This window comes from Neolamprologus brichardi, chromosome 3, assembly GCF_056152115.1.
Source record: "Neolamprologus brichardi isolate AB-2024 chromosome 3, ASM5615211v1, whole genome shotgun sequence".
Lineage (NCBI taxonomy): Eukaryota > Metazoa > Chordata > Actinopteri > Cichliformes > Cichlidae > Neolamprologus > Neolamprologus brichardi.
Genome location: NC_142106.1, coordinates 41,375,771 through 41,400,031, shown reverse-complemented (window position 1 = coordinate 41,400,031; position 24,261 = coordinate 41,375,771). Strand labels below are relative to the sequence as shown.

At 39.8% G+C, this 24,261-nt stretch overlaps 1 protein-coding gene across 3 annotated transcripts; it reads left to right on the top strand.

The window, feature by feature from the left end:
• Nucleotides 1-42: 42 nt before the first annotated feature.
• Nucleotides 43-20,761, top strand: LOC118455056 (uncharacterized). Of its 3 annotated transcripts, XM_087837659.1 has the most exons (12): nucleotides 43-235; nucleotides 506-573; nucleotides 12,535-13,985; nucleotides 15,283-15,530; nucleotides 16,525-16,733; nucleotides 16,969-17,129; nucleotides 17,340-17,443; nucleotides 17,560-17,620; nucleotides 18,641-18,729; nucleotides 19,342-19,467; nucleotides 19,754-19,854; nucleotides 19,994-20,761. In XM_087837659.1, exons 3-12 carry the CDS (start codon nucleotides 12,563-12,565, stop codon nucleotides 20,520-20,522), a joined length of 3,051 nt encoding a protein of 1,016 aa, XP_087693785.1. In that variant the 5' UTR covers nucleotides 43-235; nucleotides 506-573; nucleotides 12,535-12,562; the 3' UTR covers nucleotides 20,523-20,761. The 3 variants fall into 3 exon arrangements, with proteins under 3 accessions (XP_087693785.1, XP_087693786.1, XP_087693784.1); XM_087837660.1 differs by lacking the exon at nucleotides 43-235 and having other exon boundaries at nucleotides 323-573; nucleotides 15,283-15,488; XM_087837658.1 differs by lacking the exon at nucleotides 43-235 and having other exon boundaries at nucleotides 323-573.
• The last annotated feature ends 3,500 nt before the right edge of the window (nucleotides 20,762-24,261 follow it).

Below are 24,261 nucleotides of genomic sequence, written 5' to 3'. Positions count from 1 at the left end.
TAGCGCATCCTCTGTAAACCATAGAGATGGTTGTGTGGGAAAATCCCAGTACATCAGCAGTTTCTGAAATACTCAGATCAACCTGTCTTGCACCAATAACTACATCACGTTTAAAGTCATTAAATCACTTTTCTCAGCTTGAAGGTGTCTTGAACGTGTCTGCGGGCATAACTGCACTTGGTGTGACTGATTAGATTTATTTTTTAAGGAGGAATTGTACATAACGAAGTGGCCGGTAAGTGTGTTGTGCATTGTCTTTATTTAGATTAACAGATAAAAACACTGACACCAAACCTATTTCTACAGCAAGCCAGAAGCTAAAGCCAGAAGCTAAATAACTTCAAGTTAACTTAAGCTTAAAACAAAAATTAAAAATCTCTGTTAAGCTAACAAAGCTCACACAGAACCTTATTTCTTTTTTTCCATTATCAAATAATCTGAGTTTCTCTCCTATTCACTGGTTTTTATCCTTTCCCTTTCTTGTCTTTTTCCTTCTCTGAGTCAGATTTTATGCCAGCCCTACCTCTCCTGCTAACACCGTTCCCCACTGTGCGGCCTTGAAGCCCGAACAAGGTACGTTCAAGTCAATAAATATCTAAATATACATTTCTCTTGGAATTGGTAAAAACTTCTTAAAGAAATGTGTGTTCGCAATTTTTTGTTGTGTGACAGAGAACTTTAATAAAAACAACAAATAGGTCCGAAATAAATAAATAAATAAAATATGCTAGCTTGACTTAATGCCGAGGTAACAAACTAGCTTGCAGCACCTTAGCTAATTAAAATGCTACATCATCTAATTTATCGTATGGCGATATGAACATATTTAGGCAGGTTTTGAATGTCAATCCAAGCTTTATTAGTTTTTTTTTTAGCTGATATTTTATCCTATTAATGACGAGAAAGAAAACGACTTTTTCAAAATGCTTGTAATAAGGCAAAATTACATAATAAGTTCATAATTAAATTGCCATTTATGAACAACATTACTGATTCCAGGCTTCAATTGTTTCAAATCAGTTTCACAGAAGTTACAGTTTCATTAAAGTTTATTAGCCAGGCTATAATTGCACTACTATGTTTCACCTGCAAATCAATTTTGTGTATTTATTAAAGCACTTTTATTTAAGTTGTTAGCTTTAGAGGCGCCAATAAGTAGAATTTAGTTCCCTAAGATCTAGCTGTTCCCGTACTCACTCACTGCTGGCTGCAGACGGCCCATTCATCATAAATGTATGAGAGTTGTTGTGATCTTCTCAGTTAACTGATGGCAAGAGAACAAACAAGCATGTTTCCTCTAATGTATTTAACTTTCCCTTTCGCTTAAACTGAACCCCACACCAACACTGATTTTAACTTCCTTGTCTGAGAAAACAAGAGAAACACCATATATTCTGTTTTAATGGCAAATACTTTGACCATACACAGATCGGACCTGGACTCTCTACCAGACTGCAGTATTTAAAAGCTGATTATTCAGTGCATTTGGGTTTCTCTGGGGTCCTGCTTGTGTTGTAGGGTGTGTGTGTGTGTGTGTTTGGGTGTGTGGCCCTTTAAAAACAAACAGACCAAAAGAAGACCATAAGAAAAAATGAGGGATGAGAGAGGAGAAAAAACACCCACTCAAACTGAAAGTGTGCATATGTATGCATGTATATGTATGTGTGTGTGTGTGTGAGGTTAAAGCCACACGCCGGGGTGTTTTTTCTTTTCTTTCCAGCATCACTATGACACAGCTCGTAATACACACACACACAGAAATGCATGCACACACACACACACACACACACACACACATACACGCACAGTGGCGTTATGACAAGGTTGATCAAAGACTGAAAGAGCGACAGGCCGATCATCTTTGGTGAAACTACGTCTCTCTCGCTCACCATGTCACTCTCCACCCCTTTTCTCACACACATGTCTACCTACCAGCAGACCATACACACATGCATTTCACTGCCACTGGGACAGCTCTCCTCGTGATGACAACTTAACAGGTAAAAAGACGGTTTTTGTTCTAATTTCAGTGTTTTTGTTTCTTTAAACAAAGCACTGTGGGGCAGGACTTTTTTCAGAATACATTTAGAGAAGATTTAACGGTAAAACCCTGGGTCCCAGCATTAGCACAGTTAGCATACTCGCACAGAAATGAAACACACCTGTCCTGTCCAGTCTTAGCTATCATCATTTACCAGTTAATTTAAATTCAGCAAAATTTAAATTCAAGGTGGACTTTTTTTCTCTTTTTTTTTTAAACAATTAGATATTTGTAGATTATGTCTAATCTAGTTCAGTCTAAATTCAAACATACAACATTTATCCATGAAGAATAGATATATATTCGCAGGAATATGCATTTTATACATTATAAAAGTTGCAAGTCAGTATTAGAAGTGATTCATAACATGTTTGTACAGCTCTTAAACTTTGAGTAATGACCTAAATATGCAGGCGCGTCTCCTCCTTTCACATTACTTGGACTGTTTTAATAAAAGCATCACTTTTATGCTTCCACTTAATCTCCTGAAAGTCTGACTGGTAGGTTCTGCGTGCATTAAATGTTTTGAGCAGCTGAAAAAGTAACTAGAAAATTATTTTCTTCTTTTATTTTGTTTCTTTTTATATTTTTCAAGTGACAAACTGCACACTGCTAAGTCTCAACATTACTTGTAGCATTTCGGTGTTGTTAGCCACAACATGTTGGTGTTTACACCAAACATGCTCTTATAGAGAGAGGCTTAAAACCACAAGCTCGACTTTGTTCATTGTGAACATTGTTAAGATGAAATCTGGGCCTCTGCTTACCGCTGACCAGTTACATATAAAGTTGTTGTAGTGTAGGTATTAGCCAGACAAACAGCTGCGTGTATTATGAAGTATTTATTGAATGTGGCATTGTGGGATAACGGTGTGAAACGGCTCTTAGTCAGCTTTTAATGTTTCGACGATATTTGTTGAAGCCGTTAACATCGAGGTGTTGGAAGATTTGGATTCTGTACTTTTCTGTTTTAAGAATATTTTGGCGATGTTAATCGTTTCCCAGTTGATTTAAATGAGGTGGACCAAACTTTAGATGAAGAGTTTTCCTTGTTGTTGCTATTTTTGTCTTCCTCCGCTTTTGTGACCTTCTTTGACATCTGCAGACAGAACGGGGGCAACAACTGCCTTTTGTGTTGTTTTTTTTAAAGTTAGGAAGTAAGGCTTCAGCGCCTGTGGCAATGATTAAAAAACACATATACAGAACTTTTTTAAATGCTCGGCTTTAAAACCCGTAGTTGAGAAACCACAATTAAGTAAAGTTATTATCTTTAAATGACTTAATTAACATTACTCTGGCCTTTTACACTCTTTCTAGAAGAGGATGAGGAAGCCAAAGAAGCTGCAGTTCATGCTACTTTCACCCACAGACATAAGGTGTAAAAGGCAAGGAGGATTTCCAGAAAAATGCTATCATTTGTTCATATAAGTTCAGGCCACGGTAGGTATTCAACGCTACCGAGTGAAGTAAAAGACAAGACGAAATTATTGCGCAAGAATACGCCGCCGCCGTGTTTAAATGCAATAAAGTCGCAGACTTTAAAGTCTTATCGTACTCTGTCAACTTTAAGCATTTTGATGCATTCTTACCCCAGTCGGCTTTGCAAAAAGAGCTCATGTCGGGCCTGTGAGTGAACACTGACATTCAATCTTGCAGCACATTTTAGATATGCTCAGTCTTGGCCTCTGCCCTCCACTTACTCTTGACACTGACTTTTTAAATCAGGGAGCGTAGGGTTTTTTTGCTTTGTCGATTTCCCCTTCAAGTATCAAACGCTTTCCAATACTTGCTGCAGAGTCACCTTCCTGAAGCACCACGCTGCTGCTGCACAACTCCGGGTAGGAGTGTGTTGCGTGTTTTTAGTGCGTCTGCCGTAGATTTTAGTTGAACAACCAAAAAGCCCAAATTTGGTTCAGTGACTGAATTTTCTTTCACTTTATTTCCCACACGTGTTCTTACCTGCCATGTGATGTTTTTTTCGACAGCGGTTTTCACTTTGCCATAAAGCTGTGGCAGGTGAAGCATCCGGAAGGCAGTTTTTGTAAGTACAGTGTCTCCCTTCTCAACCATGGAAACCTGTATCTCCCTCTCAGTTGTTGCGGTGGCCTCTCTTACAGTCTGCCTCGCAGGATAACTTGGCCTACGGAAGATTTGCACTTCACCCTAAAAGTTGACTTTACGGAGTCTGATAATCATCACCCATTTTCACATTTCCATATCCTGATTGGTACTTTGTTCAAAGTAACGTATTTGTAAATTGCTGTGACTCAGGGTGGGCAGGGTCATCTGCTGATCAGAAGCTTTGTGGGTCAATCGCTGACTTCTCCAGTTCAAATGCTAAAATTTGCAAGATACAGAACCCTAAACTGCGATTGCGAGTACTCATAGTTAAAAAGCGCTTAAAGGCACAGAATAATGTGATATGTGAATTTATATGGGTGAAAACACAATACGTATGTATCAGTCCAGCTACCAGATTCATTCTTCTTTATTTCCTGCTGCAGGAATTATGATAAAGGTGGCGAAAACTACAATTCATTATTTTCTTTTATACTAGAAAATAATGTGAATGTGGCCCATTTGGAGAGACTTGTTTTCACCTTGAGTATTTTCTTACAATTTGTCGCGAAAAATTCTCAATTTTTGCATTAATTTCGTAAAAAAACAAAAGAATAAGACGTGAAAGATTCTGGGCGCCCAAATATTTCTCTCTCATTTAGAGCTGTGTTTTTTGCTCTGCTGTTGTTTCTTGGGTGCTATTGTATTCATAAAGACATCAAAGTCACTGTGTAGCGTAAAACAGGTGTTAGGAATGCTAAAGAGGTGCACAATGAGAATAACAAACAAATAAATTTATCATTTAAGAACAAAGAAACATCAATACAATTAGCAGCAGAGAGAACATAGGTAGAGCACAAGGTGCTTTTACTCTCTTATAGTTGATGCTATCTAATATGAATGCACCAGTTACTGCCTAACCACTGTTTGTGACCAGTTTCCAGTGGCCTAGCTGATAATCATCTACAGTTCTTCTCATCGGAGGTACTGTGTGGTTGCACTCATATCCTTTAGTACATAAGGGCACCTTTTTAAGTAGTGGATGACATGATACTCTTAACACCTTTTAAAAATCCTTATGAGCTGTAATTAGTTTCCTCTTAACTGTGTCACAGAAAAGTTTTAAAATTCTTTGTCCACTAAGTTATAGTGTAATATATTACATAGAAAACTGATGATAATGTCAGTGTAATTTGTTTTATTCTGATTGTTTAAAAAAAAAAATCTTTTAATATTGTTACATAGTACCACTTTCTTTAATGAAAGCTTAGTTATACTAGGTTATCTTAATAATAATAGTATATTTAGGGTAAATTAAGGACATTTTGTTAAGCATTTCTAGAACTGCAAATCAAAGCCCATTATGAGTTTGATATCTTCAGAGCTCTGTGACAGCTTTCCGCCCTATCCTGAAGGGTAGTTTATAGGAACTAGGCTATACTGGATATTAAAATGCAACCTACACCCATTTCTCCAAGGTATATATTTCAGTCGCATCAGATTTGGTAAAGTTGCAATTTTCTTTGTGGGGGTTCAGTAAGATTAATGTTGAGTCACTGGTAATGCACGGGTTTGGTTAGCCGATGTAAAAGTGTCAGTTTTGTCTTTCTTTTTGGTTTAGTGTTTCAGCTCTCGCTATTACCTGCGATTAGGAAACTGAAGCCGTTTTCACACACAAACTTTTCTAGAGAATTCGAAAATGTTCCGCCTGCGTTGAACGATCGGACATTCAGCTGCAAAACCCGTGCGGTATCTAATAGCTCCGATTTGAGAATAGCTCTGGTGAATTTACAGCTGTTGATGGGTCGTCCCGTGTCCTGCAGTCTGCACGGTCAACAGCAATGTTCGGCTGGGGGGTACATTTGAGAAGAAAGAAGAAAAATAATAATAATTTGGATAGTGTCCCTACTTGACCGTCACATTTTCAGCGGTTGTTGTGCGACTTCAGCGTTACTGGTTTTCCAGATTTTCCAGAGAATCAACTATCCACAGATTCCAGCTTTTATAAAATTGACAGTACATTTGTAAAGCTGCACATATAAAAATAAAAAACTTAAATTAAAAAAAATTTTTTTTTTAAATGTGCATATGTGAAGACTATGGCTTACGGTCTAGATCTGGCCTATTGCAAATTTTGATTTGGTCCACATTTGAATTTATGCTTTTTGGCCTGCCTACCTATAGCTGTAACAAATCGGTCTCTACTGCACCTGAAAGCTTACAAACCGGCTGACAAGTTCACGTTAAAGGGCGACAACATTAAGAGAGGTTAGAAATTGAATACTTACCTACGGAGCATCCATTGGCCGATGACGCGTCGATCTCTCTGACCCAAATCTTGATGGAGCTGTAGAGGCTTCATCGATCAAAGGTCTTTGACTTTTAATGAAATTTCCCACACAGCTGTGGAGTTGTCACGGTTAGGCTTGTGAAACCAGCAGTGTGAGACTCGAATATCCAAGAACAAAACTAAAGATTCCTTATTTCACTTTAGGTATTTGATTTTAAATGCCATGTACTTAGCAGGAATAACAAGGCTTGTGAATCAGGTCGTTTCCTTGCACAACTGTATTCAGACTTTATTATTTTGATTGGCTATGATAGGTAAGCAGGTTATTTGATGATGTAAGATGGCTATGATGAGACATGCAATCCACAGTTAATCCAAGCCTGTCAAGAAACACCGTCTGCGACTGTGAAACCATTTGATTTCACTACTTAAGTTAGAAGTTAAGGGGATAAATTCTTGTATGTTCTGCATTGCGTCGATTCTTCTGCTACAGCATCAGTTGACCCCTGTGACCTTCGTGCAAATGGATGTAATTTAAAACGGAGAGCTTTGCAGCTGTGTGCTAAATAGGTTTGAGTCATGATTGTTACCTGCTATGATAGTGTAGCTGGTCTCATTTTTTTACCCGGTGACTCTGTGTGTGTGTCATGTAGACCCGGAGACATCGTCTGTAACAGGAACTACCACAAAGCCGCTTGTGAGTACTTTCGCAGGTGTCTGTGCATCTTGATATTGATATTTTCTCAACAATATAGCGTCACAGCAGTGCAAAATGAAGTTACTAAACTTTACAGGTATGCAGCTGAGCTCCTTGCTCAAGCTGGATTTAGTTCAACTCGAGAATACTGAGGACTTGTGTAGCAAAAGTAGTAAATACCACTGATTACTGGCCCAGAAAGCCAAGGTGTTAACAGAAGTTGCAGCTTGTGTTACTAAATAGCTTCTTATTGGAGATTTTATCCAATATCCATGCGTGGGGATAAGACTTTAAATGATTATATTATTTGGATCATATTAAAGCTCCACATTTAAATATCTATTCACCAGCTCGGCCTTCAGCGAGCATGACCGTAACATTGCCGTTTGTCTGCACCTGTGTACATAAAACATCATGCAGCAGAAAACTCGACGTTTTGAAAAATCTTTCATCATATTCAAACACGACTTCTGCAGCTTCTGAAAGGCCGAAACATTATAATGGGAGATTTCTCAACAGTTTTAGACAGTGTTGGTTTATTATAGCTCTCCATTTATAAAAAATATTTTAATTTAAACATTTTTAAATGAAAATAACTTGTCACTTTTATACTAGGCTAAAACCTTTTGCGCTTTCTTTTAAGTCGTTAACTTGTGAAGAAGACGAAGAATCACAAATTTTACATGAAAGAGGTCTGTAGCACCTCGAGTACATTTGCACGCAGCGGGGTCTCTGAACATTTTCTCTTCTGCCCTGTGATCTTGTTTTTAAGTAATAAGCTTCTTTTTTTCCCCTAGTTTGGGGAATGACTAACGCACGAAGAGGAAAATATGCTATATTTCCAGCCTTAGAGGTTTTTGCATGAAATACATCAGTTTTCAGTGTAGTGGTTTTAGAACTTTCCTTCCACTCGCTTTACATTTCAACCAAAGCTGTAGACGTCTGGTGTTTCTGCGTTCGTATTGTGAGAATAAACATAGTTGCACATATAAATCAATGGTTAAGACCCCAAAGCTAGATTGTCACTGCGCTGGTTCTTAAGTGTGCAACTAATACTATAACAACTTTCTGTCAACACTTCAGCTTTTTGTTATAAAAGTCTAATGTAGGTTTGACATTGTTGTAGATGCGGTGTGTTTCTAAATTGTTAATGAAAGGGAAGCTCTCGACTTACACTTTCTGTAGAGAAAATATCTTCTGGAGACGCTCTCTGCGCATCTTATTATATACTTTAATAAAGGAACGCGTTCCTGTTTTGAAAAACAATCTGTCTCACCTGCTAGTTGTATGCTGAGCAGTTTGGTAGCAGTTTCATTATATACACTGTATGACTTTTTAGGCGATGTTAGATTTTGTCGTAGTAGGACAGAAGATCGACAAGGTTAGTGGCACTGTTCAAACGGCATTTTTTTAGTGAAATTGTCTGCTTCGTGTTTGTTTCAAGTTCTCTAATCCATTACGTTCCTCTCTTCCCGCTAGTCATCGCTCTTTTTTTTATAAGTGACGGAAGACAGACAGAGATACGACTCGGAGAGAAAACACGAGAAAAAAAAGTCCAGAAGTGCTCGACTCTTTCCCCCTCCTCTGCTCCCGCAGGTTTTCAGGGTGAATTCAAGAGAAAACTAGAGAAACGTCTCCCCCGTACATCCTCCTCCGCACTCCCCTTTTATCCTTTCACATTCTTTCATTCACACTTTTTTTTAAATTCGGCTGTTTTTTCAAGGTGAATTTATTTATGCAATCACTCGTTTGCATCAGATTCAGACACAACATAAGAAATCTCTGTAATTAAAGAGTCTTTAGAGCAGATGAGGTTTTTAAGCCCTGAACGTAATACGTTAGTGAGGTGAAGAACAATTTTAAATTGTAATAATAACAGTAATAATAAAGCTTTTAGTTTACTGCCCTTTTTAGTATTGAAATACATGATTCCATACAGCTATAATTTTATGTTGGCATGATCATCAAAGTAGTAATGTTAGGTTAGAGCTAAAGCGCCTCAGAAACCCACTGTGGTGATTCAAGTTCATCTTTACAACTTAAGAAACTGCAGAAGTTTAGTAAACTCTGGAGGAGAAGACTCTCCGTGCCAGTTACCAGTTCACTGTACTGCATTTGGTCTTTTGGTATTTGAAAGGCGTCAAAGACAAACATTAAAAAAGATAAAAGATTAAAAAAAATAGGGACAGCAATCTCTCAGCACTGTTACAGAAACAGACAGCGTGTGTCGTATTTAAAATCGAGTGTTTAAAATCTGATGAAATGTTTCACTCCGGCCACCACGAAGCCTTGAAAGAAGACCTTGTAATTTATAGAAATAAAATATGGGCATTTAACATATATGCTAATGTTGAGGTTGATCTGTCAGACAGTTGAGTAGTTACTGCATTATCTATTATGCATGTTAATACTGAGGTTTCCAGTGTGTAATCGCACTGTACAAGTGACCTCAGCATTAACATGACCACCTACACACTCAGATACTGATTATGATTGTTGCTGGATTACTGGATCATGCAGTACTTATAACAATTCTTCATTTATTACAAAGTCACCCACCTCTCTAAGGACTGGACTTGAAATATTTCCAAATGTGAGCAGTTGGACAGTAAATGTCCCGGCTAGTGTGGCTATTAATCAAACAGGCATCCCAACTTAACTGTCTAGGATACTTTGATAATGCTCAGTTTGTTCAACTTCGTTTTTGTTGATTTAATATGTAGAAAGAAACTCATGCACCTGAAAAATATGCATGAGTTTAATGTTTACACAGATATTTAAAGTAAGAGAGCACATTGGCACAGGTTATATGTGTACAGCTGGTTCCAGTTTTATGAGCTGTATGTAATTTTATATACATGTGACTGCTGACTGTATACACTGTACAGATCTTATATACTTACACTACATGTGTAAATATATCCCATATATAGATTCGCTTCACCTGGATCACTTACAAATCCTTAGTTCACTACTTTTTTGTCTTGTTGTTTTTAACTGCTCATACTTCCAACCCTTATGTTTTTTACACCAACCACAAAGCATTTTATACCTTAGCACTACCAGTCAGTTAGCCACATAGTATATTTAGATCCTTGGCGGTGACGCAGAAGGCTCATTTTAAATTCACTGTAATATATTTAAGGACTCGAGTCCCTCATGGTCTCGTGTGTGTTAATATGACCGTGTGTGTGTGCGTGTTTGTGGCAAACGTTGCAGCTCACAGAATTGTGGACCTGCCGGTGGTTGTGTCTGAGGTCGTGAGTTGGTCTTTTAAGGTGACTACATGACATAACAAAGGCAGAAAATGACAGATTAGCAGTTAAAGGTGCATACTATGTGTGTGTGTGTGTGTGTGTGTGTGGCTGGTGAGTGGGTGGGTAAGTGGGTGGGGCTGCAGTGTTTAGAGGGTTCCCTGAACCTCATCGTTTGTCGCCGTCTTCCTTCCTGTTTCATTCTTTTTCACTTCCTGTCAGCTGACTCAGGCGGAGAATCTTGATCTGGTAAACATGTATGCTACCGCCTCTGCACACGCACTCCTTCTATATCACACGCACACACACACACATAAAGTGTGCTGTAGCTAGACAATGCATGTACATCCATATATACTGAACCACACCATGTGTACCGGAAAGAAACACACAAGTACTTTTAGCGCTTGTTACATGGTCAGAGTTGGTTACTGAGCTGTAGAAATGCAGCCCATGTAGCAAACCTATAGCTATATGTATATAAGATTAAAAACTGTTATTACTCCAGAGTCTGTGATGAACTGCTTTTGAACACACCTCCCACCTCAAAAAATCCAGCATAAACTAAAAAGCTGACAACAAATGAAGGGACAGAAAGAAAAGAAGAGGCAGAGATTAAAAAAAAGGAGGCGAAAGAAGAAAGACGGCATGAGAGACAACAAAGTTGGGCGCTCAGTGAGAAAAGAGAAACAAAGAGATAAGGCCAGGCGAAGAGGCGGAAAGAGACACAGAGAGATGGAGGAGGGGGGCAGAGAGATAAAGATAGCTGAAAGGAGGGAGATCCGTCAGCGTTTGTTTCCTCAGGATGTGGTTACCACGACGACGAAAAGGCAGCGAGGCAACATCACTACCCCGCTGGTCCTCTTTGACACCTGCAAGTGTGTGTGAGTGTGAAAGGCAGAGTGTGTGCGCGAGTGCGTGTGTGTACATCTGTTTTCAGTGAGTAAGTAAGTCGGTAAATGAGTGTATCGCTGTGAAAAAGACTATAAGAGCTGTCCATTTTGCTTCAAGTGCGACAGACTGTGTGCGTGCATGTGTTAATGTGTGTGTGTACTGTCAAAGGATGCACAGTAAGGGGAGAGAGAGAGAGAGGTAGTAGGAAGGACTGTGTGAGAGGTCGAAAATCTGAAAGGGGAAATAATTAGACGAGCAGTCGAGACGGTGGAGAGGCAGAACGAATGATGACAGCAGTAAGAAGAACAATAAGAATCCGAAAAAATGAACAACAGAAGACAAACTTCTGTGAAAAGGAAATTAAGCGCCAAAGACTGGTAAAAAAAAAAAAAGAAAAGAAAAAAAACCTCAATACGTATACAGTGTATTTGTCGCTTCATCTCATCTTACTTGGTTCTTTCTCTGTCTGACTCACTCAGTGTCCTATTTAGAGCAGAGTGTGGTTTCAAGAAAGAAAGAAGAAAAACCAATGAAGACTTAAAGATTTAATGCAATGTAAATATCTGTACTTGAACAGTATAATGTCAATCACAGTATCAGAAAGAGAAGTGACTGTCATGAAACTGAAGGAGCGTATTAATATTTCTTTTCAACAGAGCACCGACTGGTAGGAAAATGCCTTTCTCTTCAGTCACTTCTCTGGTTTTCGTGCAGCGTTCGTGCATTTTTCTTTAGACTACGTTGCGGACATTTACTATCTCATTGATGATCTGATTAAATAAGGTGCAAAACTGTGTTAGTGTAAATGCTCAACAGGAATGTGAATGATTAGAAAAATGAAAATGGAAATTTAAAAGACGTCTCTAATAGTTAAGAACTGCAGCAGTTTGTGTCACGGCGTGAGACTACCGTTGGCTGATTCGTGATGCTTTGTTTTAGAAACAGTAGAGTAAGAAATCATCGGGCCATTTAAAAATAAAGTTAAATAACATGTTGCTAGCTTGATGCTGTGGTTAGTAAGTTGATGCATGTGTGAGTCTGTAGGCCTGTTTGAATGACCGAGCTATGTTAGTGCTGCTTGCTTGGTTGTTTTGATTGTAACAAGAACACATGTGGTTTTTAGCTAGCTCAGATTTTGATGTCGGCAAAGATAGAAAGCATAACAATACATGGCATAACTGATCTTTCCTATAGGTTAGTTATCACCACACAACTCATCTACTTTGCACAGACGGCTAATTGGATACTTGTTTATCAAATTTATGTTTTTATACTTAAGCTCTGTTTTTGTTACCTTCAGGCACTCTAGCAAAATCCAGAGGCCCATTATGGAGGATCGTTCATCGTCCACCCAGTCTTTCTCCAACCTCAACCACCACCGCCACCGTCCATCGTTTTCTCTCACCTTTGCCAACTGTCAAGGCTCTGAAGCGGGATATCTGTCATCTCAGCCTGGCCAGGATCCTCTGGAGCAGTACGAGTGTAGAGGGGAAGAATCCACTGCTTCGTTCCTGACATCAAACGCCTCCTCTGTGACGAGGAAGTCGAGCACTGGGGGGGACAGAGTGTTCCTAAGCACGAGTGCCAGCAGTTTGGATGGAGATGCTAGTTTTGGCCACCTTGATGGAGACGGTGCCTTAGGCAGTCATTTTGACGACTCTTGGTATGGCAAAAAGGAAGCTTGGGAGGATAAGGATAGTTGTGAAAGCACCACAGATGGGAAAGGTGATTGTTACAGTAACACAAATGATGTTTTTTACACGATAAACTGTCCGAGTGAGGACGGAGCGAGGCGTAGAGTCAGAGCACCCTATAATAATTATGCTCACGTAAAGAGTGAGGCTAAAAGTGACACTGTGGTTTACAACAGGGAGGGTAACGTTAGCCACTTTCCTAAACAAACTGCGTCTTGCAACAGAACTGGTACAGTCAGCTTTAATGACAGCAGTGTAGATTATTGTATGATGGACGCAAGAACAAGTGATAATTATTTAGGGAGAGACGACAATTATGGGCCCAACTGTGGCTCAGGTGAGGTTCAGTTTCAGCCAGCAGAGGCTGAGGGACATTGGCTTAATGTCTCTCCCTCAAGTCAGGGAGAGGCAAGGTGGAGAGCATCAGCGGTCAACCACGCGCTGGCCTCAGGGGCCCTCCCGCAGAGGTCGCTTATCGGCATCAACAGCAGGACATACACTCAGAAACTGGATTCCTTCTCTGAGGCCTTTCTCTCCCAGCGAAAGAGAAGATTTCCTGTGATACCCGGTGGAGATCCCTCTGGACAAATCTGGGAATTTGGAGTAGGGAGAGGCGAAACCCCAGGACTGGTCAAGTCAAGGCAAAGCTGTGCTTTTGACTCAGACTCCTATCTGCCTCCCTCTTCCTCTTCTTCTTCTTCCCCTGCTCACCCCTCCTCTCTTCCATCTTTCCCCTCTCCTCCCACGTCCTCTCACTTCATGCCTTCTGTTCTTAGCCCTCCTCCCACACCTTTACCTCCTCCACCCCACTCGCCCTCCAAAATGGACTCGCCCAGTGGATACGGGGGCACCGGACATTCAGTCTCTCAGGGAGAATCACTTGGTATGCTCCAGTTTTTTGCCTCCCGCATCTCATCCGCACCTTCTGTCCACTCCTCTGGGATGATATGGAAGCTTCCACTGCTGTCGCACAGCTTTCCACAGTCATCTGGTGACCCCGGCAACATTGAATGCAACGTAAGAGCCTCCCATGGTGACGACTATGGCAACATGACAGGTATTGTATAGCTTTTGTTTGTTTGTTTTTTTAATGAAATAATGAAGTAAGAATCCAGAAGAATACATTTCAAGCTTGAAGGATAAAGACCATCCGCAGGGTAAGAGGGGGATTTTTATTATAGTTTATTTATTTGACTGTTTGAGAAAAAAGAATCAGGTTTTTTCCCCTGTAGAGGTCAATTTTTAAGATTTTGTTTTATTTCACTTCTTTAACTTTCAGACTAAAATAAAATATCAAATACACATTTAGTTATTCATTTTTTAACATTTGTGCTTTTGGATATTTATGCAAATTAATGCATATTAAATGAGATTGTGTCTAATTTGCATATATAAACATACAGTTTTAGCAACAAAACTGCTCTTAGCTTTGTCTTTAAATACTAGTTTTACACTAATATGAAATTTTACAGCACATATATTTAAAGGAGAGTAGAACTGACTGAATTTTTAGGAGAATTTACTTTAAATTAATTTTCCACTTGTATTCAAGTCTGTAAGGTTTCTATTTAAAATAAAGTGTACACATTCACAGCCTGTTTTATAAAGCATCCTTTTCCCAAGAACTGGCAGGCTGCTGACAGTATTACTGTAGTACTGATTTACTAATCAATAAAAAGATAAACAAAATCCCCTTAGTCAATACGTTTGAGTCTAATATGACAATGAAATGAACAAACAAAGACCAACTTTTAATCTGGCTTCATATTATGTTCAGACTTGTGTTGTGGAAGGTGGTGTATTTATAGAAACACAAAGAAAAGTCTAAGTAAACAGCGATTTTGGTTTTTTTTACCTTCTTCCCATGTTGTGTCCCCTTTAATTACCTTTATTTTCCCCACTTATCAAAAACCACAGGTTAATGCCCACATGTAAATTTACGGGACATGTGGGTTTTTGTAGGTGTGCGTGTTAAGTTTCCCATTTCCCTTATGCAAATCAGGGTTTCACTTTTCACATTTTCACAACCAGAACCATTCGTAATAGATGCATTTCATACATACATTTGAAAACAAGCTCGTCAAAAATGAGCAGAGTTTAAATGCGGGTTTTTCTTGAAACTTGATCGTTGTGTTTCTGCGTAACAGAGAGACTTTAGTGTTGACTTTAGTGACTTTTGTTGGTGCACAGATATTAATGACGTTTTGATGATTTTGTTTGTCTGTGTCTGCTTGCCTTGGAATTAGACAGTCAGACAAATCAGTAAATAATAATGCCCTGGCAGCCTCATTATTTGCGTGCACACTCACTACACTCCCTTTACTAATTTCTTCCTCCCGATTATGTTTTTTTAGCCGCACGCGACATTCTTCAGTCTCCTGAATCAACCCTGCTTACGCCCTCTTCCCATCGTTCATCCCTTCACCAATCCAGAGCTCTATGCTCCTCCAGTGGTCCATCCCCCAATTCCTCGTTCCATCTTCCCTCTCATCCTCATCATCCGTCTGGGGAACATCACGAGACATCAGAAAAGACGTCTCCTCATGTTCTCACCCAGAAAGTAAGGAATGGACCCGCCAGTCTAAACCAGTCAAATCTGCAGGTATAGCACACTTACCAGCACGTGAAATAATTAGAGACGTTTTAAACATATGCATTGATACTCAGGGAAATTGTTCAGTTTGCTGGGTTTCAGACAACAAAAGCAATATCAGCTTTGTCTTCACATATCCAGGACTGTGAGGTCCAGCTTTGGTCTGCATTAAGACTAATCAGGTTCTCAGGTTGTAGGATTGCATAAAAAATAAAACCTCAGATGATGGATAACCTACATTAGAATATATAATTTTATATATGTTGCTAAATCATACTTGAGAACATCTTTGCATGCAAAATTTTACAAGATCAATTTTGAGCCTTGTTATTGTTCTCTATGTTAGAGTATTGAGGCACAAAATTACCTATCCATTACAGAAGTAGTACAGACGCAGACTTCATGTCTCATTGAAGATGTGAAACTAAAAGAAAACATATGTAATAAAAATATAAGCCGTAGCATGCTGCTGTGTTTTAATTGACACATTTTCTCACCGTTCCTCTTCCATGGCCCAAACTCGGGAGATCAGTTAGCGAGGAGGCAGGCGAGACTCGCTACAGCTGGAGAGGCGTCGCAGTCAAAGTGGGCGGATGCCTAAATGCTTCTTTGTCAAGAAATTACGTTAGCTCCAACTGCATTACTGCTTCTAAAACCACAGCTTTAGTCTGGGTTTTTATTTTTAGACATGTTGAGTAGATAAACTGTGTAAATGAGACAGACATGGAAATGGTGATAGGCCTGTTGTTCGCTTTAAGTTAGAGTAGGCTGTTGCTCGGGCACGCTTCATATTTGTCTCGGCGTACATGAGAACACACATGATCATTCTGCATAATGTTGGCCTTTTCTCTGTATTTGTAGCACAGAAGTATCTCTGATCCCGTCAGCTCTTACACTTGGACCACTGTGCAGATGTTTCTAAAGTCTCGCCCCAAAATGTTAGATTATCGTGCCTTAGATCATCAAGGATATCAGTCTCATTTTTTTCCTTTTGTTCTCAAAGCAACAAGACAAGCCAGTCTACACTGGAAAGCCTTTCCCCAGCCTGCTTCGCTCCTGCAGAGGACTGAAGAGGGTTTGTTACACTCCTTATCCGCTCCTCAATCCTGCCCGCAGAGGAACTGGGCTCTTCTCCTCCATTTCAGGTCTCCATCACAGAGAGGAAGGAACAGCGTGTGGAGATGAGGGCGAAGAGGAGTGCAGCGTGTTTCCGTAAGTAAAGTGCTAAATATCAGAAGAGTAGTGGCAGTAATGCAACAGTTGTTACTGTACTGCTGGCTAGGATAATAGTTATAGAGAATCAGAGCTACAGATGTTTTGTTAATGAGAAAGCATTAACACATCAACGGATATATATTTAGGTACTTTAAAGTTTATATTGTTGTCTTTTATGTCTGTTTTCATATTTGCGCTCCGTTTGTTTCTTTTTTTGTTCCCCTGCTTCCAGATTTGTCAATGTGGGTCCAGATTTCCAGGCTAATCTTCCTCCATGCTTAGCCGATGGCAAACGGTCAGGGCTGCGGTCACCAGACGAAGAGTCCCTTAAGGAGCAGTTACTCTGGAAACCATTGGACAAGAAAGAAGAAACTGGTGACTTACCAGGTCAAGGTAAGCAGCACACAAAAATACAGTCCAGCTCAGGACAGTGACTGCACTTTAAAATTTTGTGGAATTCAAGGACTTTCAACATTTTAGGGAAGCTAAAATGTCAGGGCTGAATTTAAAACAAGTTGATATAAGTGAGCAAAATAATAAAGTGTCTCTAAAATGGTACTGAACTGATTAAAATTTACTGGGTTTATCTGTGTTTATGCTCAGTGGAGAAGCTGCTGTCCATGTGCAGTTCCAGCTGCCTACCAGGGGGAGGCAGTAACTCAGAGCTGGCTCTGCACTGTCTGCACTCTTGCCAGGGAGACACAATGGTAGGAAGTCTTTCTTCCTTTTCTTTATCCTTTTCTTTTTTGTTTTTTTCTTTCTTGGCAATGTTGCATCCCTCATTTTTTGTTCTCTCCATCTTCCGCCACTCCCTCCTATGCAGGCAACACTGGAGATGCTGTTGTTCTCACAGCCGTCACCAGCAGGAGACTACCACTACTCTGGTAACCTTTGACCTCAGTTTAACTCACCTGCTTAGATGACTCTTTGGATTGACAGTGTCTAGTTACCCAGAAAACAGTCGTTTCTCAGAAAAAAAGACCATTTACATGGACTAAGCACACCTACTTGTAACATTAAAAACAATAGTTTTTGGTTTTATGAAAATTATATGTTAGTATCATGCTGGCATAAAACTATGGACATGTTGAGTTTTTATTCTGTCCACCACTACTCCAACCCAACTTTTTACTTGATGATGATGACGACGATGATAATTACTATTATTATTATTAATATTATTGTTTTGCTGTTATGCATATAAAAAAATGTTGTTGTTGGTGAATGCTTGCCTCTGAGGGAAACAAAAATTGTCTTTGCAACAGCAAAGTCCAATAGTGGTATTACTTGTAGGGGTTTGATTGGAGGGGTTAATGTGTCTATAGCCATCTATAGCAGAAGATTAAAAGAAGTCACATGATCTGGACATGGGTCTGTGTTCAGATGGGATACAGTTTTTCTAACTAACTATCTAAATAACAAGGTAACGGCAAAAAGCGGTGAAGCAAAACTAGCTAAAATATGTTGTGATCAGAGGCATTTACTTCTTGTGTTTCTCTGAAACACTAAGCAATGTGAGACAGCAAAGGCAGAACAATTCTCACTGTGTGTACAATGAAGGCATTGTAGCAGCTCAGACTTCTCTCTATCGACCTCAATCACATACCACAGCCCCTCCTCCTTGCCTGGTGCTTTTAAATCCACTAAGAACCATGTAAAGTACAGAATGGACATTGTTTTGCATGGTAGTACCCATGTGTTCCTGTAAAAAAAAGCTTTAATACTCTAAATGCAGGCAGTACTGTTCACAGAGACAGACTGCAGACTTACTGTTCATCTATTTGTCTTTCACTGTCAAGTTACTACATGTGGTAGCATTGCTTAATATGTTACTGTGACCCTGTAGCATTTCCTTTGATTTCTCATGCACCTTTTGTCCCTTCCCACTCTCTTGTTGTGTGTAGGCTGTGATCTTTGGACAGATACTGAAAAGACTCTCTTCAGTGACGCTCTCGGGACTTATGGAAAAGACTTTTCACTCATACAGAAAATGGTAAAACACAACAAACGGTTGTTGTTTGTGCAACACGATGACTCACGGCACCATAATCACGGTCACATAATCAGCCAGCAGTTTACTGAGATAAAAATAACTATTTGTGGGTCAAATCAGCGCATAGAATGAAAAACAGAACATCAGCACCACAAGTAATCTGCTGGGTGGTTACTTCAGGGTGAAACAGTATGTTCCTCAGATGCAATTTTCTTCTTCTTCTTGCCTATACCTGTTCAGTTTTTGGTGTTTCACCATGCATATTACTGGACTGCATCGTCTTCCCCAAAGGGCATTTTGGCACTTCAAGGATCAAATTACTGACCTTGCTGTTCATACACAAAAGGCAGTGGCTTCACCGCCTGAGCCATCAGCGAGCCAAGTACATGTTGCAACTCGATTCACAAGAGCAGCAGTTTGCACACGAAAAGTCTGAAAGAAATATCTGATTGTGTCAGGTGATTCTTTGCTTCCTGACACACGTCAGTTCATAGGGTCTTTTTAGCCATATTTACAGCAGAAGCATAGACTGGTTTTATATTCCTGTGTCACGGTGTAAGATATATGTTATGTGGCAATAAATCGAGATTGGTATGTATGCGTGTGTTTCAGGTGAGGACTAAGACAGTGTGTCAATGTGTCGAGTTTTACTACCTGAGCAAAAAGCTGCAGGACAAGCAGAAGAAACAAAAGGAGGAGGACGAGCGACGAGATGGAGAGCTGGATCAGCAGAAAAGTGTAAGAAACATTAAAAGAAGCCGCAAGGAACTTAAAATTGCATTTTTTCCCCCTTTTGTCAACATGTTCTGTTTATTTCTTTTGCATTTCAATGCCCCATGTCCAGCTTTCTTTCTCCCCGTTGTTAGTTCCTGTGGTGGTTTGTCTGTTCTCATGATATTATAGATTAGAAGCTAATAGGATACAGGGTATTTGGACTATTCGTGTCGTCTAACATTAAATGCGTCACATGAATGGAGCTCACAAGTCAGAGAATGCTAACTCTTAAGTGCTCCTGTTACTTTAGGTGACGCCCATCTGTCAGCCAGTGGACAAACAGTTTGCTCTGGAGGGGGCTGTTCCTGTGACCCCATTGGCTAGCTTCTTCCCCTGCAAGTTGTGTGGCAAGTAAGTAGCACCAGTCACAAGAAAGGAAGCTTGCAACAAAATTTTTTCTGTGTTTGGCATCAGGGCAAACAAACAGATGGTTTTCATTGTCAAGCATTCTTTTAAATTTGTCGTTCCCTCCCCTCCTTGTTTGCTCCAGAATGTTCTACAAAATCAAGTCCCGTAACGCTCACATGAAGATCCATCGCCAGCCTCAGGAGGACTGGACCGACAGGCGGCTGCAGCACCAGCTCCTCACCCAGCGTCTGGCCCTCAGTCGTCCCACCAACCTCATGCCCACCCCAGCTAGTAATCTGCTCCCAGCCCAAGCTCCGGCTCCAGCATTTACCTCCTCTGATTTTGCCGGAACGAGCAGCAACAGTATTGTAGACAGCGTCCACAATTCTGTGACCAATAACAACCCCGGCGTTCCCAGCAACGCTAGCGTCCTAGATCCCAGCACGGTTGTATCTTATAGCAGCATTGCTCCTCCAGACTCTCATGCGATCGCCAGTATTGATGGCAGTGACTCAAATCAAAGGGAGCCCACCACTGTCTTACCCTTCCATCAGTCATGGGGCTCCTTCGGACATCCTCCAAACCAAAGTGCCTTCTACTGCAACACAGGGGGTAAGGAGGATGTTGGAGCTGAGACAGTGGGGGGGAAACAGACAACTAACTGGCAGTAGTGGTCAACTATCCCACAAGCATTACCACCACTAAAGTCTGAAACGTATTCAAACTTTGTGTTTAAGTTCAAACTCGTGTTTTAATCAAACTTAAGTGCTTTTATGAAACATTATCAAAAGATACATTTTTGCTGTAAATCCTGTACTTAAAGGTGTTACATATTTAATTGTTTTATAAGCATTTGATGTTTGGATAAATGTTTAAATTGAGGATTTTTAATCATTCTGTATTTGTTTAAATGGAATAAATGAAACCTTTTTTTTTTAGGTGTAAATTTTTATTCTTTTATTCTACAACGGTTTGTCTTATATTGGTACAATCAGTTGTTAAGCTCCTTTGCGCCTCTCTCGAGACCACCTTTCTTCTGATTGACTGCTCCACATAAAAGGCAGGCAGCAGGTGCGTGAGGCTGTGTGCATGAGATGACAACATTAGTGTTGTTTTTCTTTCTGACATTATCCAAAACCGAGACCAGAAAATAATTTATTTAGAGTATTATCAGGTAATTCATCACGTGTCCTTGAGCCACAGTGACTCTGCCCTTATTTCAAAAATACCTTAGATTTTAAGGTTTAAAATTCAAGCAGGGACTGCAGAGGTAGACGTTAGTGAACACAGCCACAGACACACAAACACACACACAAAGCACGTTGAAAGGGTTTGATATAACACCATAATGGGCTAATATTGACCTTGAGAGACCATCTTCTCTCTTACAGCCGTCTGAGTGCACACAATTGTCCCGTTGATGGTTAACTACAGTGACTCTGTGTGCATAAGTGTGTGTTTGTGAGGGAGAGAGTGCATGTTGTTATTCATAGAAACTGACAGGAAAAGAGAAACTGTGCGAGGGTTAAGGATGATATTAAAACTCCATCCAAGGCTGTCTTTTTGAAAACTGCACAAAAAGACAACTCGGAAAAAGCAGATTTTCTTTTTCTTTTCTCTGTCCTCGTGTTTATTTCTCAAGTGACTGGGTCAGCTTTGGTCCACCAGGTGCTGAGTTTTCTTTGGTCCTCTATCTTAGTGAGAACTATTACCATCAACAGAGCGATTAGTGTGTTGACAAAGGATCCCTGTTTGTTTGTTCGTGGATATATCATTCGGTACATCTAGGTGCACTTGTTTAAAACAATTGGGAGCAGGCACTCAGTGCTACTGAATATCTTTGTTTCGTTTTTCATGTATTCATATTGGAGCATTCCATGCTTGACCCTGTTTTTGCCCCTGATAACAGTTAACAAAGGCCTTTGAAGTGAAACGCTCCCTCCTCCTGACAAAAGTCCAACATCTCTGGCACATTTTTGTCTGCCCTTCTTTTGGCATAACGATGTCTAACTACTTTTAGAGTGTGAGCTGTATCTCCTTTCTGTATCTTTTGCACATATCCTCCTGCAGAGACAAAGCATTATCATCGTATTTCTAATATGAAACAGGTTCATATTAAACTGGGGAGACAAAATGAGCCTTTCGTTCACTCTTATGTCGAGAAGAACGGGAAGCAGGAGCAACAGTGTTGGCCTTTTTCAGTGAGTAAGAGAAAGTGAGAGTGCACAGGCTTGTAGATAATGGGGAGAGGGGGAGCAGACCAATGAGGAGAGAGAAGTGGGACTGAGGAGAGAATAAACAAGTTTCTGAGCAGTATCCATTCACCTATTCATAGCGAGCAGCCCCCACCACATCGCAACCATTCCAGCTTTCTCTCATGTGGCGTGCTTCTATTTTTCCCAGGCCACAATGGAAACGGTAAATAAAAAACAACTTGTTCAGTCACTTTGCTGTTGTGACAGGCATAGAAATGCCTCAGCTCTAAAACTGCATGACGTTTCTCATCATACAGTCTCGTTGACAATCAAGGTGCCAACAATACCAACAGTGTTGGGCAAGTTACTTTGAAAAAGTAATTCATTATAGTTACTAGTTACTTCTTCAAAAAAGTAACTGAGTTAGTAACTGAGTTACAAGATTCTAAAAGTAATTAATTCCTTGAAAAGTAACTATTGCGTTACTTTAAAAAAAAAAAAAGGGTTAAACCCTCTGGAGTCCAGGGTGTAATTGGCCATTTTTGACTACTTTTGATGTTTCTTCTACATTTCACCTTTAAAAACTATTTATTTGCCTTGTTTGGTATCGTCCTTTTCAGCACAACCTCACGTGTCTGACTTTACAGTTATGTTTTCATTTTGACATACTGTATTAACACAATTGATCTAAAATCAGACAAAAAACATAAAATCCGAGTAGAAAATGTTATATTTTTTACTGTAACAACCACAAACATGTTTCATGAATCATATTTCATAACTTTAAATGCAAATTAAATTGTCAATTTTAAAATCATATGCACAAGTTTTGCAAACAAGTTATTTGCAGCCATTTACCTTTTACCCTTTTTTAAATAACCATTTCAAACTTTTTACATAACAATCAGCTGTTCTGCATTTAATAAGATGCCACACAAATTATTCGTGCCACTCCAAAAAAATAATTTCTGTCCACTATAAAGGAGAACATCACAGCCTGATACCTGCAGGTCTGACAGCAGCAGGTGTATCACTCCTTTTTCTACCTGGAGACAGCAGTCGCCTCATTGTTCTGACACACAACACAAAACTATCCACAACACTACACACTAACTACACAAGACAACACATTAACTACACACTCCAAACACGCTAAACGTCACAAATCTCTCACATCTCAAAACTTGCTCTCCCTCTTTCTGCTGTCTTTCTCTCTCTCTCTCTCTCTCTCTTTATCTCTCTCGCTGTCACTTCTAAAACTTCCCCCTCTTCCTAAACAACCAAATATCATGTTGCCAAATCATTTTTTGATTGGTCGACATGGTGCATTTTTCCACGAACGGGCTGTTTGTTTGTTTGTTTTTTTATATTTTGGTCATAAGCAGAGAGTGCTTGCTAGCGCTGTCCTTAGACAGCAAACGTGACGAAACTATTGAGGAAAAAACACTTGTATTTATTGTTTATCATGACTCTGGTTTTACGTGTCCTATCAACACAATTTAAAAACTGGTATATATCACCTTCTTGCTTTGTCATCTTAAAGTGGTCATGTGATTGGCTTACCACGACTACTTTATTCTTCCTCAGTCAAACAGCAGCACTCATGCAATTGTTTTCCCCCTTAGCTCCAGATGTTGTGCCAAAAAGTGATCGTCAGGCAGAAAGTGATTGCCGTCTGCGGGAGCGCGCGCAGCTGCTTAAAGCTGTAGCGCCCAGATTACGGTAAACTGAACACAGCTTCAACCGTCTGTTTGTTAAAAAATAGTAACGCGACCACACCGCATTTTCTTGTTAGTAACGGTAACAGCGTTGTATCGATAGGAATAGTAATTAGTTAGATTACTCGCTACTGAAAAAAGTAACGCCGTTAGTAACGCCGTTACTTGTAATGCCGTTATTCCCATCACTGAATACCAATACTAATGTTGGGATAGATACAATCAATATTTGGATCGATCCTTCCACCTCTAATAACGACTGCACAGAGACCAAACTAAGTAGAAAAGATGATCAATGAAAGCACTTCTAAAGTGACTTTAAATGGCTGTGACAGCTCACACAACAATTCACCCCCGTTTCACCTTTGCCCTTACTTTGGACTCATGAGTGCATTTGAGAACAAAGATTTAAATAATAAAGTTTTAGAATAATCCTTTAATTGTCCCACAAGGGGAAATTTGGCAACATGGATGCGCACTCTGTCACTGACACAGTT

Bases quoted from the DNA above. Each gene is read 5' to 3' on its own strand.
- LOC118455056 (XM_087837659.1), top strand. From the start codon at position 12,563: ATGGAGGATCGTTCATCGTCCACCCAGTCTTTCTCCAACCTCAACCAC. The intron at 16,734-16,968 runs GTAAGTAAAGTG...CCCTGCTTCCAG, and splicing joins GAGGAGTGCAGCGTGTTTCC to ATTTGTCAATGTGGGTCCAG. The intron at 17,444-17,559 runs GTAGGAAGTCTT...CCTCCTATGCAG, and splicing joins CTTGCCAGGGAGACACAATG to GCAACACTGGAGATGCTGTT.